The following is a 14111-nucleotide window of genomic DNA, read 5'->3' as shown; positions in this document are numbered from 1 at the left end:
TTTCTTCCTTTATTCCCCGGCCCCCATGACAATCCTTTTATTTGTCCTGGCTCATGATACCTCAGTGTTTTGTTTAGTGATTATTGACTGCTTTTGCATAATTTTCCTGTAAGGAACAACAGCTTCAGTGGACTTAGATGAACTGTAACACAACTACTAACATTATCATTTTTGCTGCCCTGTATCCGAATAATTTAAAACAGTAACACTGCTGTGGTGAGATGAACGGCAGCCTTTTCATTAGAGCTGCCACACACACACACACACACACACGCACACACGCGCGCACACACAAACACACACACACACACACACACACAGGTCTTTAACGGCTCTGTGTCCCTGCTGCTGAACTTCAGGTTCAGCAGTGTGCCTCTGCTGCCCCCAGTGGACAAAAAGGCAAATGGACACAATAAAACAATCTGAAATATTCTGAAGGAAACTCAAACTTCTGTTTATACAGCATTTATTATACAACGTTTTAATAGTATATAATTCAACTATCTGACTAACTAAGTGTTACTGTGTCAAGCCGATCAGATAAGGACAAAATGTGAGCTTTTTTTTTTTACTATGCAGTCTACACTTTATTGAACATATGAAAATACACACAAATGGCAAAACCAGAAGAAAATTGACTCAAACAGCAAAATAAATTAGGTTGCCCCATCAACAATTCAGCTCGAGAAGCATGGCGTGTGAATTTGTTTAATATTGTTGCAGGATTCAAGTTGCAGGAAATGAGGTGAATTCCCGTGAAAGGGAATTGCCCATTCATTTCACACACAGCTTTGGTTCCATGGAAACCACTCGCATCACACCTTCTCTTCCGAGCACTTAGATCAGGCAGTGATGTTTGAACTCGAAATAATTCATAACTTCTCGAAGAACACTTGTGACCTACAACCTTAAAAAGCCCAAATAGCTCCAACAGCTCTGTGCTCTTCACTGACCTCCACTGTTTTTTTATCAACAGCAAAACAAAAACAGTATGAAGAAGTTGTACATCACCATGTGGTTAAATAAATTCAAGCTGATTAATTTGGTTGACAAGAACTATAGATGAGCTTGAATCAGTTAATTATGTACTGAACAAGAGATATACGTTTTTTATTACAACTTGGACCACAAAAGCATCCAAAACTGAAGGCCATGGTGAGTGAGAAAAGACTAGCTCATACTTTAACAAGCACATACAGTATAACATGTCATGTTTATTGTACATTTATGCAATATTTACACATACTTAACTCTTTCCTCGGAGGCAATTTCATCTCACTTCCACCATCTCTTCACTTCAAAAAGCTAAAGGAGAGAAGTTAGAATTCGAGAAAACATTGTAAATGTTTCTCAATTACTGTTTTTACTGGCTTCTTCATCTTACAACATCTCTGTCTCGCTCTGCATTTAATTTAAAATGAAACTATGATGTCAGCACAAAAAGCCAAACTCAAGTGTATCACGTTGACTATTCTGTTTCAGCTGGAGGCTGAAATGTGTTTTTTTTATTATATATAAACTAGCTCACACAGAGAGAAAAGCCACAAGAGCATGTTGGCATCATCAGCTGCATACAGAATAAATCAAGACAAAAAGTAGAGGAACAGGAAAGTGACACGAAGGGACGAATTCGACAAGTCAGTACTGTATTCAACTGTTCTAAATGGATACAACTGTGCAACCAAAAGCATAATTTGTCCAACAATGTCATCCCTTTTACAGAAAATGTATCTGCTTAAATAGTTTTTAGATGAATACACTAATTCAGTAAGGGAAGAGGCCGGGGGAGTAAGAGAAGATCCCCTTAGTAAGAGCGGATGGCAGGAGGAACGTGAGCGCACTCCTGCTCATCCAGAGAGTGGTCGATAACAGGACGATACTCCAGGGTCACCTGTGATTGGACAAAAGCAAAAAGGTATATTTTAAAGATGGCAGACACAGTTACCCTTTAAAATCAGCAAACACACTGAATGGGTTGTGTACCTTGCCAGTCTTGGGGTCAACGTAGGACAGAGTGTGTTTCCTCCAGTGCTGCTCGAACGGCTTCTTCTCCTGACCCTGCAGGGGCTTGGAGTAGTCGTACTCATCAACACGGTCCTGGAATACAGTAAACAGAGATCATGTCAGACAGGAGACTGGCTGTAATCAGCTATAGTTACTTATTTGGGCAAATATAGCAGACACATAGTCAGAACAGAAGAGCAGGACGAGCATAACCCTGGCACTGACGGGAAGGAGAAGCAGAGGGGAAAAACTGCAATAACAATGAATGAGGACACACATTAAGTCTCCAATGATAAAGTAAGATAAAACTGACCTTGAAGTCCTCTCTGGCATGAGCGCCCCTGCTCTCCTTTCTCTGCTCAGCGGAGTGGATGGTCTGGATGCCGTTCAGCATCAAATTCTGCAGCTCCAGGGTTTCCACCAGATCTGTGTTCCACACAATGCCTGGAGGAGAAGAGGGATACTCCTGAAGTGTTTTGTTTGCAGATAGACGCATATGGAACTGTCATATGGAACTGTGACAGAACAAGCAACACAATTGGGTGAAGTACCTCTGTCGAAGGTCTTGATATCATCCAGGGTCGAGTAAACGGCATCCATCTTGTCGCATCCTTCCTTCAGAACAGAGCCAGTACGGAACACTGCAGCATGAGCCTGCATGGTCTGAATAGAGAGGCAGTTTGTTAGAGACTCTAAAAAAAAGGAGACTAGATCCACAGGCCAGATGATACTGCGAGGGACTCAGCAGAATATGGTTTTGCACTGCACAGCGCCTAATGTACATTAGCTGAATATGAGCTCATCAGTTTATGTGCTTGTTTGTGTTTACCTTCTGCATGCTGAGCCTGATCTCAGAGGTTCTCAGGGTTCCGTTGGCAAACCTCAACTTGTCAAGGTTGGCCACAGACTCTTCTCCTGAACTGGACTTCAGAGGGGACAGTTCCTCACCTGAAGAGACAACAACACACCCGTGTCAGCAGTGACAGGATTCTGAAAGTCATTATTGATCTAGTGTTAAACATTTAACAGTGGTCTTCACCAGGTTTGTGTTCCTCTGCGATGGTGAGGGCACAGGCTCTGCCGAACACCACCAGATCCAACAGGGAGTTGGCACCCAGTCGGTTGGCACCGTGCACACTGGCACATGCCGCCTCACCACAGGCGTACAGGCCAGGAACCACCTTGTCCGCTCCATTGGTATAAGTGATCACCTGTTGGAGGCATGCGCACAGTGAAGTACTTAATAGTGAGGGAGGAGGGGATGTGTGTGCATGTGTGTGCATGTGTACATGTGGGCAAACATAACCCACCTGTCCCTTGTAGTTTGTCGGTATTCCACCCATATTATAATGAACAGTGGGTAGGACAGGGATGGGCTCTTTGGTGACGTCGACTCCAGCGAAAATCATGGCCGTCTCTGAGATACCGGGCAGCCTTGATGCCAGCTGCTGAGGAGGCAGGTGGTGAAGCTGCAGGTACACGTGGTCCTTCTCCGGTCCGACACCCCTGACGGAATTAAGTCAGACAGGAGTCAAACATAATAAGTAACAGCAGCATCCCACTCAGTGGTTTCAATCTTGCTACAAGAAAAATCAAAAACCCCAGCAGAGAATGATAATTTTTATGAGCCAGAATTATTACACGCATATCTAGTCCATACCTGCCCTCTCTGATCTCTATGGTCATGGAGCGGGACACCACGTCTCTGGAGGCCAGGTCTTTGGCATTGGGTGCGTAACGCTCCATGAAGCGCTCCCCCTCGCTGTTAATCAGAATCCCCCCCTCACCGCGGCAACCCTCTGTGATCAGGCAACCGGCTCCGTAGATCCCTAATGAGATTTACATGTTTACATGGCACATTAGATTCTTACCCTACAATTGTTTTTAGTAATTCAGTGCATGAGTTAGAAAAAGGAATACATACATTAGTAAAAAAGTTATTTCTAAAATAATTATCTTGAAATGCCAAAAGGTTTTTACATGATCACATCAGCTTCATTTAGCTACTGTTATCATTGTTCTATTATATTCTACAATAAAAAGCCGTGTACTTAAAATAACTTCAGAAGTTGGTGCAAAATAAAAGGAGAGAAAAAGAAAATTGGGTAAGATCAGCCTTTGGGGACCTGCCAGAGGCCATATCACTGGGCCACTTCATCCATAAGTGAAGAGTCTGGTGTCAGATGTCCAGCAGGAACAAAAATAAAGATGACCACTTGTCTTTATGCAAGTTTATTATTAGAGGTCAGTGTAAACCAGCTAACCCGAACAGACTCGTGGACCAGTCTGATTTTTAAGATCTAGCATCATGCATCTTAATTTGTCTGCAGCTATATTTTAACTGACAGGGGAAAATAGAAAATGTCATTGATCACTTAATATAAGTACAAACAGACCGAGAATTAAGCAATAGTTCTCACTGTTCATACTGTCTCTTACCACACCATTATGGCTGGACAATAAAACAATGGACTTTGAACTGTCGTCGATAGAATAGCTTGATTACTATAAGTCGATAAGACATGGCTTTCAAGTTCATACATTCATATTTACTGTAGCTGCAGTGGAAACAAAATACTTCATCACTTTGGGTTTATGAAGTTTCTTTTTCTCACCAGTTGGATGGAACTGTACAAACTCCAGATCCTGGCAGGGAAGGCCAGCTCTGGTCACCATTGCATTTCCATCTCCTGTACTAGTGTGGGCAGATGTGCAGCTGAAATAGGTTCTTCCATAACCCCTGGAAGGAAACAGATCTTGTTCAATAAACAAACAAAAATCTCACATAATCGAACTGAGGTAATGACATAGAGCAGAAAATCAACACAGAGCATCTGCTCATTTGCTCTGTTTTACAGAAAAGAGTGGAGAGAGTGTCGCCTACCCAGTAGCAATGACAGTGTTCTGGGCTCTGAAGCGGTGAATAGATCCGTCCTCCATGCAGAGAGCAATTACTCCTTTACACTCTCCATTTTCCATCAGCAGGTCCAGGGCAAAGTACTCCACAAAGTAACTGGTGTCATAACGAAGTGACTGAACAAGACAGACAGAAGGGAAGCGGAATATATACAAGTTAAGACTGGGACTGAGTGAGAGAAAGAAGGTGAGAAACTGTGTTTACTTACTCGTCCATAAAGTGTATGCAATAGCGAGTGTCCGGTCCTGTCTGCTACACAGCAGCAGCGGTGAGCCTGGCCTCCTTTTCCAAACTTGAGACTCTGACCTCCGAAGGCCCTCTGGTAGATCTTCCCATCCTCAGTGCGGCTGAACGGCATGCCAAAGTTCTCCAGCTGGGGGCAAAGAGACGGAGCAACATGAGTTCCCTAATCTACTGTCAGATCATCCTGGGTTAACATATCTGCATTTGGTTTATATATATAATTTTTATAAATGTGTTTATATTTACAACTAATTTAACTTTTTATATGAATGTATCAATTTCTACTGCCCCATATTTAACCTTAAAACTGTCAACATTTTTTAATTGGTTTTATCACAAATATTTAATTGATTGACATATTAAAACAGTGTGCAAGTGAAGCAATATGAATATTGCACATACTATTCTGCATTCTAATGAAATTTATTGACTAGTCAGCGTTAGGAAAGTGAGGATTTATTCTATCTGACATGTTGATTTCAAATACATGCAATTTAATATTAAAAAACTGCATGTATTTAAATATTCTAAGATTTAAAACCTATTTCATAATAGGATTAATAAGATAACTGTTTTTTTAAGGTATATTTTTTCCATAATGGCATGTTGTATTATCTAAATGCATGGTTTACACATTTCATGGTCAACGCCCAGTATTTGCCAGCTAACATAACCACTGTGTATCTGTGTGAGAGCTCACCTCCACCACGGCTGCGGGAGCCTGCTCTGTCATGTAATGAATGGCATCCTGGTCTCCCAGCCAGTCAGATCCCTTCACTGTGTCGTAGAAATGCCACCTCCAGTCGTCGTTCTCCATGTTCCCCAGAGCTGCATTGATCCCGCCCTGTGAGGCAAATCAATATCCCAACAAATTAATAAAAAGCGAAGAGATACAAAATTACTGCTGATTGTGTTTACTTGAGACTTGTAATTCTACTTTAAAAAAGATTTGAGCCTGCTGAAATGATGCAGAAAAGCATAATTCAAATAATTCAAACTCCTACATGGAAGAATGGAATAGGTTCTTGTACCTGTGCAGCGACAGTATGAGACCTGGTGGGGAAGAGCTTGGTGACGCAGGCAGTGTTGAAGCCAGCCTCTGACAGGCCAAAGGCTGCCCTGAGTCCTGCCCCTCCAGCTCCTACCACCACAGCATCGAACTCATGATCCACAACTGGGTAATGGGTAGAAATCTGCAGACCACGACGCAGAAAAGGTAAATGTAAAACTTCAAGTTAAGAGCAGTTTTCATATATTGGAAGCTGAGAGTACCAATTTAAATGAAACAGCAAATCAAACGCACATCGTCTGATACGTTGGCGTCCTTCTTCTTGCCATAGACGGAGAAGTGAAAGCTCCTGGAGCCCTGAACTGCAGCAGGGAGCTGTCAGAAAGAAAATGGTTTATATCAGTGCAGAATTAAAACACAAAACAAACCACGAAAACAAATCGGGACTGCTATTTAACACTTCATGTTGCTTATTCAGGTATTGATGTCAAATTTAAATATATATTCCTAATAGCACTGTGGAAAATAGTGTTATGATTGGATATTTCGAATCACTGCGGTTTGCCTTTACAGGGAATGGTTCCAATAACCAGGCCTTGTTGTGATTAAGAGTTCCTTTATTATTGCTTTAACTGTCTGGATGTGGTTTCTCAGAAATTGTGCTCATTTGTTCGGGTAGTTGTCTTGGTGCGGTTTGTATTTTCAAATGTGGTCAATAGTCAAGTAACTCAGCGTCTCTTCTCTGTGTCTGTCTGCTAGAATTCAAAAGATCTGATGGGATACTGAGAGGATTCGCTACCTGTTATATGTGATGAGATCACATGAGTGTGTGTGTGTGTGTGTGTGTGTGTGTGTCTGCCTTCAACCCTTTTCATCATTGCATGAATGGGGATTGTGTGATAGGATTTCCATTAACGTCGGTTATCAAGAATTGGAATGAACATATTTCAAACTGTGCAAAATATGACAGCTATGAAGCATTTATGTATATAAGGGCGTAAACAACGCAAAGCTAGCAAGTACAATGCACACAACTGCAGCTCGCAAAATACTGTAACACAACTCAGAACTGCTATTACAGTCTAGCAGTCATAACAATCCATAATCGATTATTCATATCCATACTCTTATGCCACAGTGATAAGATTATGGTACACATTGTATATGGGGGTCGTTTAAATTGACCTCTAGTATCACCATAAAACAGTTGTAGTTGAAAGTTGCCTGCGTGCAGCAGCTAGCACTGCTGTCCACAAGGGCAACTGAAGTGTGATATAAACATGCTAGCATACCGTAAGTTGTTAACACGCCACTGAAAACGTTACCCACAGAATACTGTGAAACAAATAGAGATGGTGGAACTATATGGCTCGATTTATTATGGTTGGATTCGAGGGATTATGTTTTTCTTTCTTCCCATGGTGTCACATTGAAACACCCTCGGCTACATAACCGTTGTTACGAAAGTCAGACTGCGCCTGTTACGAAAGCTGGAAGTCCGTCAATCTTTTTTTTTTTTTTTACCCCTTTCCGCCTACAAAGGCACTCGGCAAAAACATAAACGATACACGCATAGACGAGTGAAAGATTCACAAGCTGAGTGTTACAACTTACTGCCTTTGTCTTCGACAGTACCCTCTTGGAGAGGAGACGGGACGCAGCGCAGACACTCGCCATGTTGCCAGATGAAGAACAGTTCCTATGTCGCGTCGACGACGAAGGGACCGGAATTCTGCTGCACTGGACCAAACCACTCTGCGCAAATGGGGGTGTCGCGTAATGTTGCGCCTGGTGGATAGCCACTAAATCACTCCGTCAATGCATTTTTAATTGTAAAAAGCGCGTCGAATTGTATAATAAATGTTCACTTGACATGTGAGGTTGTTTATTTCTGCGTAATATTGCTATTTTTGTAAAAGTGTGCTGTCACGAGTGACCCTCGCTTGGTATAGACCGCCTGCTGAGGTATAGACTTGTATAATCTGCGTGAGGAGGAGGAACAAATATATAAGTGACCTAGACTTTTCCATTCAAGGTGAGACGCCGCGGCAAACACTTTAAGGACGTGCACCGGTTTACTGTGGGAAAGCCAAAGCTGTTGTGCCGCGTCTTATTTTTTATATCAAATGCTACTGCGCGCATGAACCGGCGCCTAGCTAAATGTTAGCTAGCATGTTAGCTCTCAGTTAGCCTTATTGTGGTTCGCTGGGCTGTCAAACCAGATGCCAGGTCGGATTTGTTGTTGCAGCCTGTGGCAGCAGTGTTTTGGCAAATGTCAACAAGTTAATTGCAAACGAAGTTTCACGTCTAGTTCGTTTTTGCAACAAGCGTTGCTAAAGGGCACACGCACACCTTTATGTTTTTAAATAACTCCCAACGAATCTGAAACCACTTTCTTTTGGTGAGTCTGTCATTCAATGGGCACTTGGTCCTTGAGAGGCCTCACAACAAACCTTGTCATCATACGTGTGTTTATTTTTTTTATATTAGATGCAGTATTCAAGCCACTTTAGTGCATGTTATACCTGCTGATGGTTACTGCAGTATCAGTGTTAGAAGAGCAGTTTTTCCCTACCATTGAATTGGGGGCGTGCCCCGCCCCTCCAACAGGAGCCCCCGCCCCCCCTGAAAAGTGATTTATTTATTTATTTATGCCAAGCAGAAATAATTTAAGGTCACATTCCTTATACACCTTATTCCTCATTCCTGTACAAAAGATTGTGGATGAAACTTAACGTGATTTGTGAAACCTAACCCTAACCCCCCCCCCCCCCCCCCCCCCCCCACCAGTGAACCTAGGGGAAACACTGAGGAGTCAAAAAGAAAACACTATTTCAAGACCACCCTTCACTTTATGTTGCAAAATTTGAACAACAATATTGACCCATAATTTACATTGTATTGTGTGTGTGTGTGTGTGTGTGTGTGTGTGTGTGTGTGTGTGTGTGTGTGTGATTGAAGTCAGCCCCCATGAACAACTTGAATGACCCCCCCAGATGGAACATCAATCCAGACACCGGAGGGAGGGCGGCAGCAGGGGGCGGTGATGGCAACCAATGGAACTACGCCCTGCTGGTCCCTATGCTGGGACTGGCTGCATTTCGTAAGTGATACACAAGATGTATACAGAGAGGGAGACGCGCATGTGTTTTTGAACGAGGTAACAGACACAGGATTCAGGAATACAACTTTTTGAAAAATTGGATGTGAACTTTATACATTTATTCATAAGCATGTTGAGTTCAGTTTACTGCTGAAATGTGTGAGGGTTTTTTTATAACTACTGTAACCCTGGGGAATGCGCAGTCTTAGATAAAATGTACAACATATGCCTTCACTAGGACTGTCCCTTTTTCTAGGGGGTTTGTCAAATGAAACAGGTAGACATGACATATAAACATATTCTCCTCCTTCTTAAGGAATAAGCACCACCCGTCTTGGTTGGCTACACAACAGTATCTGGATATTTAACTGGACAATTTGTAATGTACTTTAGGTAAAAATAGAAAGAGTTTTTAACTCTCTGGACTGTTACAGCTGCATCAAGTTTACCAGAAAGATTATATCTGCTCTATTAAAAGCAGTGCAAGTTTTTATTGGGGACTAAATTGTTGTGCTCTTGATTGCTTGATCATTTATATCATTAGGTCATAGAATCACTGTGTTAAATGAACTCTCTCAAAACTGTGAGCAAAACCTGTTTCTACAATTATCGGCTGCAGTCGGTCTTGACTTCAGGAGATTCAGTTGGCTGGGAAAACTTTAATTTCATCACGTTAGTATAACTTAAAACAATGGAAAATATATTCTGACTCCCTTGTCTTATCTACTACCACCCCTTCAGGTTGGATCTGGACAAGGGAGTCTCAGAAGGAGATCCAGGAGATCAGAACCCAGTATGACAAGGATGTGTCCATTATAAAAAGTGACATGGAGGCACGGTACCGGGAGACACTGACAGAGAGGCGCAAGGCAGCCGCTGTATTGGAGCTGGAACTGGAAAAGGAGAAACAGAGGGTGAAAGGCTACAAGCAGGCCATGGTCTCACAGAGCCAGCAGCTGACGGAGGAGCGGAAACGGCTACAAAAGGTAAAGTCTTGTCTCGCTCCTACTTAAACTGGCCCTCATTTCTGCAAATGTGCACCTTTCTTTTTTCCTATCTGTCCTGTTGCTTCTTCTCCATAACACTTTCTTCTCCCTAACAAGGAGCGAGAGGCTTTGGAGGAAGACAAGCAAAGGCAGGTAAAGTCTGGAGCTGCGGGTGCTGTGCTGCAACACGCTCTGGAACGAGAGCAGGACTGGTACCATCGAGCCACGGCCACTTTGAAGGAGTTGGAGGGTCAGCTTGTGGAACGCCAGAATGCCTACTGTTCCCTTATCCAACCTCGAGACCAGCGGCTGGAGATGGAGAAGAACATACTCCTGAGGGTCGTCAAAGACCCGATCGGGGCAGAACTAGATCTGGAATCCGACCTGAAGGATATTTTTAAGAGAGATAAGCACTGTGCGGACCTGCTAAACGTCGACAGGAGGAAGAATGGAAGCCTCATGTGGGTCTATCTCAGGTACTGGCAGCTGCAGGTCACTGTCAAGAAACACAAGAAAGCTGAGGAAGCCATATTAGGAGGGAAAATCCAGTTTCACACTAAGTGACAAAAGACAAAGATCTGCAGGTTTTTTTCATTTGACTTTTGAAGAACGTTGAACATATTATAATCAGGAATGGAAAATACATGTATTGTTGACTCTAATTAATGATCCTTACTTGACTGGAATGTTATGAAAACATACAATATTATCTCAACAAGATCATGTTCAGCATTTGAAAGTTCCACCCTTGATCTCATAAAAAAAGAGGAGAACTTTTGTCAGGTTTAACATGCTGAAATATGAATATGACCATAACCTCAGAAGCCCCAAATAAAACTCTTTAGTTTTAAATTAACTGTGGGAATATGCATTAGAATATTTATGGTAATATCCACATTGGATTGTTGAATTACATATACAGATTAATTTTTTCCATTAAAACACATAGGAAATATTGTCTGGAAATCTGCAAATTTCACTGTATTTTATTGGCCCATGAATATAAATAATAATGTCAAAGAAAACTACATTAAAGCTAAACAACGATGGATCTAAAACACACTCAACATTATAAATAGTTTTAATGGTAATGTCTTTCATTTCTCTGTCGTGTTGATACTTGGTTTTAATATGTTGATGGGTTATTGTGGGAGAGTTTCTAGTCTGCAGTGCGGTTTTGTGCTAGGCTTACAACGATCAGGGAGGAGGAGACAGGACTTTTTCAGGTGCATGTGAATCTTAATAAGGGAACAGAGCAAAAAGTAGTGCTTAGTACTGAAACTTGTTATTGCATTGCTACAAAAAACACAACTAATCAAACAACTATCGAAATCTATAGCATTTTTTATGATTAAACAAATCTATCGATCTGTCTTTCCTGTAATGTTTTAAACATACCTTGGTGAGAAAGTATGTTGGATGAAAGGATGTAATGTCAGTGACTATTCAGTGCAATCCTTCAATTTTTTTAAATTTTTTTTTAAACTTCCTCTTCAGGTTCCTCATGTTTACTCCTTAGAATCTCATAAGTACTGTTGCATTTATCAAAGTATCATGACACCTCTTTTGGGACCCCTTTACAATGGTGTTGTCTTGCCAGAAAATGGTGCTGTTTTCTGAAGAAGAGTCACTTTAACGATGGCCAAATATGGCAAATTTTAGACACAAAGTGTGTAAATGATGAAATGGGTCTGTATACTCTCTGGAGCCATTCATTGTCAACCAAAACAGGAGTTTGAATATCAATGTAAAACTAAAAATTATTTCACTGATGTAAATTGTGCATGATGTCATTTTTCTAAATAATAAAAAAAGAACATATATGACAGTATTTTACACAAACAATTAATTTATTGTCTCACATTCAAATATACAGTTCATTTCTCTGGCTTCAAGTCAGACAACCAAGTTGAAACAATAAAGACAATGGTGTCTGGTACCAACAACTCCAAAGACTTTGTAGTTGGGTGATCCTCAAATTTTTAGGCTTTTTTACCCACACAATGATATAGTACAGTATTATCACAGATGTAAGTGAAACTGTATCTCTTCTGATACTAAACCAATACATTAACCTCTTTCATTTACTCATTACGAGCCTGGTCAAATTCGTTGTTCACTATCAAATGAAGCATTAGTATGTATCTGAGTGGACCGTTTTTGAACTGATGTCGTGTAGCCAACACAGATTCATGAGCTGAACCAGGCCGGCCTCTTCCTGGGCCTCTCCACTATCCTTTTATCTTTGTCCTGCGGTCCTGCCGTCTCGCCATCATACAGCACAACCGTCTCTTCAATTGGGGCCCTCAGCGGGCCACCTTCCATCGCTTGTATCTGATAACGAATCTGACCCGTCTCTTTGCGCACCTTGGCGTAACAGAAGCCACACAGGATATGTTTCTGCTTCAAGTGGCCACACTCTGGACACGGCTCGATGTTGGTCTGCGAGAGAGAGAGAAGACTGTGGATCAAGCTACTTCAGGGCAACGCTGGTATTTCTATACAGTAATTTCTTTTTACTATACAGTCGATACAACACACACACACACCACATGATTTTCAGCTCACCACAGATGTAATGAGTGGTTATCTAAAACTACCACAGCCTGTGTCTTTTCAGCTCTGATCATTCTTTCTCTCACCTCTCTCTCATCAACAAGATGTTTCAGTCCACAGAACTGCAGCTCACTAGATTTGTATTTGACACCAGTGTGGGTCAACACTAGTAAATGTTTTTACATTAAGATCCCAGGAGATCTGCAGTTTCAGATCGCAGAAATTATGTCATGATTGATGCGAACAACACGAACTGAAACTCCTGTCCCCTATCCCTGTATCAGCATAATTACATTGCACGGCTGCCACATGCTTTGCTGATTGGACCCATTTCATGATTAAGCAGTTGTTCTCAATACAGTGAGAATAATACATGCATACATATTTAAAGGAACAAGTTGATTGAAGTGCTCGGTTCATCTGAGTAAACATTGGGAAAGAAATGTTCACGTTGAGTTTTTAAAATGTAATTTCTAAAGCTTTCAGCATAATGACACAAACCGAACACAGGACAGTCAGAGTCTCCACTAACATTTGCTAATAACTATCAAATTGAGAAACTATAACAATTTAATTAAATCACAGTTTGACTTGTCTGTGTTTCAGGGTGAAGCCCCTTGAGAGGATCTATGGGGAGGTCCCACTCAGTGTACCTTGACTTTTAGGAGTTTGCTATCACATCTCCTTCTGGTGCGGTTGACCTCTATGGTGCGTCTCTTCTTGGGCACTGCCATCCACATAATGCTGTCCTGGAGGCCAGGGGACTGCTCCTCCAGCTCCTGCCCCACCTGAGGCTGGAGCTGGGGCAGGAGGCTGGGGCCATTGACTGCCAGCGCTGGAGCTTCACACACACAGAGAGAGAGAGAGAGAGAAAACAACAACACCGTTACTTCCTTGTCACCGCGACACCAGTCGATCGGTTCGGCTAGGCTAGCTAGCTAGCTAGCGTCCCGAGCTCCAGTCGGTGAACTCACCCAGATGTCGGTCTAGTCCCGCCGCCTGCAGCAGTCTGCTCTCGATCCGTAACAAAGAGCATCGGAGGCTGTGCACTAACGCGGCTAAATTCATATTTTTGTGCCTGTCAGCAAGTTTATTTTGCGTCTAACAAGTCGCACACATGGATGTATAATACGAACGAGAGTACCCTCTGTCAATGAGGCCCGTGACGTCACTATACAGCGACAACAACCCCCAATACTGCTTCTTCTTTTGTTTATTTCCCAGCAAACATGACTGATTACTACCATCTAGCGGTTTGTCAGAATAGTTTAAACTAAATGTAGCCAGTAGTTT

General features: G+C 42.0%; 3 protein-coding genes across 3 annotated transcripts; 1 reads left to right on the top strand and 2 right to left on the bottom strand.

Moving 5' to 3' along the window:
• Positions 1-1081: 1081 nt before the first annotated feature.
• sdha (succinate dehydrogenase complex, subunit A, flavoprotein (Fp)) lies at positions 1082-7940 on the bottom strand. The gene is made up of 15 exons (XM_035641159.2): positions 7788-7940; positions 6468-6548; positions 6196-6357; positions 5865-6008; positions 5130-5294; positions 4889-5037; positions 4620-4744; positions 3665-3833; positions 3315-3510; positions 3044-3215; positions 2834-2952; positions 2556-2667; positions 2318-2448; positions 1984-2097; positions 1082-1891 (listed from the first exon to the last, which is right to left on the bottom strand). Exons 1-15 carry the CDS (start codon positions 7848-7850, stop codon positions 1805-1807), a joined length of 1989 nt encoding a protein of 662 aa, XP_035497052.1. The 5' UTR covers positions 7851-7940; the 3' UTR covers positions 1082-1804.
• Positions 7941-8085: 145 nt separating this feature from the next.
• ccdc127a (coiled-coil domain containing 127a) lies at positions 8086-12093 on the top strand. Its single transcript, XM_035649473.2, has 4 exons — positions 8086-8208; positions 9135-9276; positions 10018-10262; positions 10380-12093. Exons 2-4 carry the CDS (start codon positions 9144-9146, stop codon positions 10824-10826), a joined length of 825 nt encoding a protein of 274 aa, XP_035505366.2. The 5' UTR covers positions 8086-8208; positions 9135-9143; the 3' UTR covers positions 10827-12093.
• mrpl32 (mitochondrial ribosomal protein L32) lies at positions 12094-14003 on the bottom strand. The gene is made up of 3 exons (XM_035606771.2): positions 13793-14003; positions 13472-13659; positions 12094-12704 (listed from the first exon to the last, which is right to left on the bottom strand). The coding sequence occupies exons 1-3, from the start codon at positions 13884-13886 to the stop codon at positions 12453-12455; spliced, it is 534 nt and encodes a 177-aa protein (XP_035462664.1). The 5' UTR covers positions 13887-14003; the 3' UTR covers positions 12094-12452.
• Between the last annotated feature and the right edge of the window lie 108 nt (positions 14004-14111).

Source organism: Scophthalmus maximus, chromosome 1 (assembly GCF_022379125.1).
Source record: "Scophthalmus maximus strain ysfricsl-2021 chromosome 1, ASM2237912v1, whole genome shotgun sequence".
In the NCBI taxonomy this organism is placed as follows: Eukaryota; Metazoa; Chordata; class Actinopteri; order Pleuronectiformes; family Scophthalmidae; genus Scophthalmus; species Scophthalmus maximus.
This window is presented reverse-complemented; position numbering and strand designations above follow the sequence as displayed.

What these genes read in the sequence shown, in the direction of transcription:
- sdha (XM_035641159.2), bottom strand. Translation starts at nt 7,850, where the DNA reads ATGGCGAGTGTCTGCGCTGCGTCCCGTCTCCTCTCCAAGAGGGTACTG. An exon ending in TGCATACACTTTATGGACGA is followed by an intron (nt 5,038 to 5,129) that starts GTAAGTAAACAC and finishes TGTCTTGTTCAG; the next exon opens with TCACTTCGTTATGACACCAG. An exon ending in TATCAAGACCTTCGACAGAG is followed by an intron (nt 2,449 to 2,555) that starts GTACTTCACCCA and finishes CTTCTCCTCCAG; the next exon opens with GCATTGTGTGGAACACAGAT.
- ccdc127a (XM_035649473.2), top strand. Translation starts at nt 9,144, where the DNA reads ATGAACAACTTGAATGACCCCCCCAGATGGAACATCAATCCAGACACC. An exon ending in GCTGGGACTGGCTGCATTTC is followed by an intron (nt 9,277 to 10,017) that starts GTAAGTGATACA and finishes CCACCCCTTCAG; the next exon opens with GTTGGATCTGGACAAGGGAG. An exon ending in AGCGGAAACGGCTACAAAAG is followed by an intron (nt 10,263 to 10,379) that starts GTAAAGTCTTGT and finishes CTCCCTAACAAG; the next exon opens with GAGCGAGAGGCTTTGGAGGA.
- mrpl32 (XM_035606771.2), bottom strand. Translation starts at nt 13,886, where the DNA reads ATGAATTTAGCCGCGTTAGTGCACAGCCTCCGATGCTCTTTGTTACGG. An exon ending in GGGACTAGACCGACATCTGG is followed by an intron (nt 13,660 to 13,792) that starts GTGAGTTCACCG and finishes GTGTGTGTGAAG; the next exon opens with CTCCAGCGCTGGCAGTCAAT. An exon ending in GCAAACTCCTAAAAGTCAAG is followed by an intron (nt 12,705 to 13,471) that starts GTACACTGAGTG and finishes TCTCTCTCGCAG; the next exon opens with ACCAACATCGAGCCGTGTCC.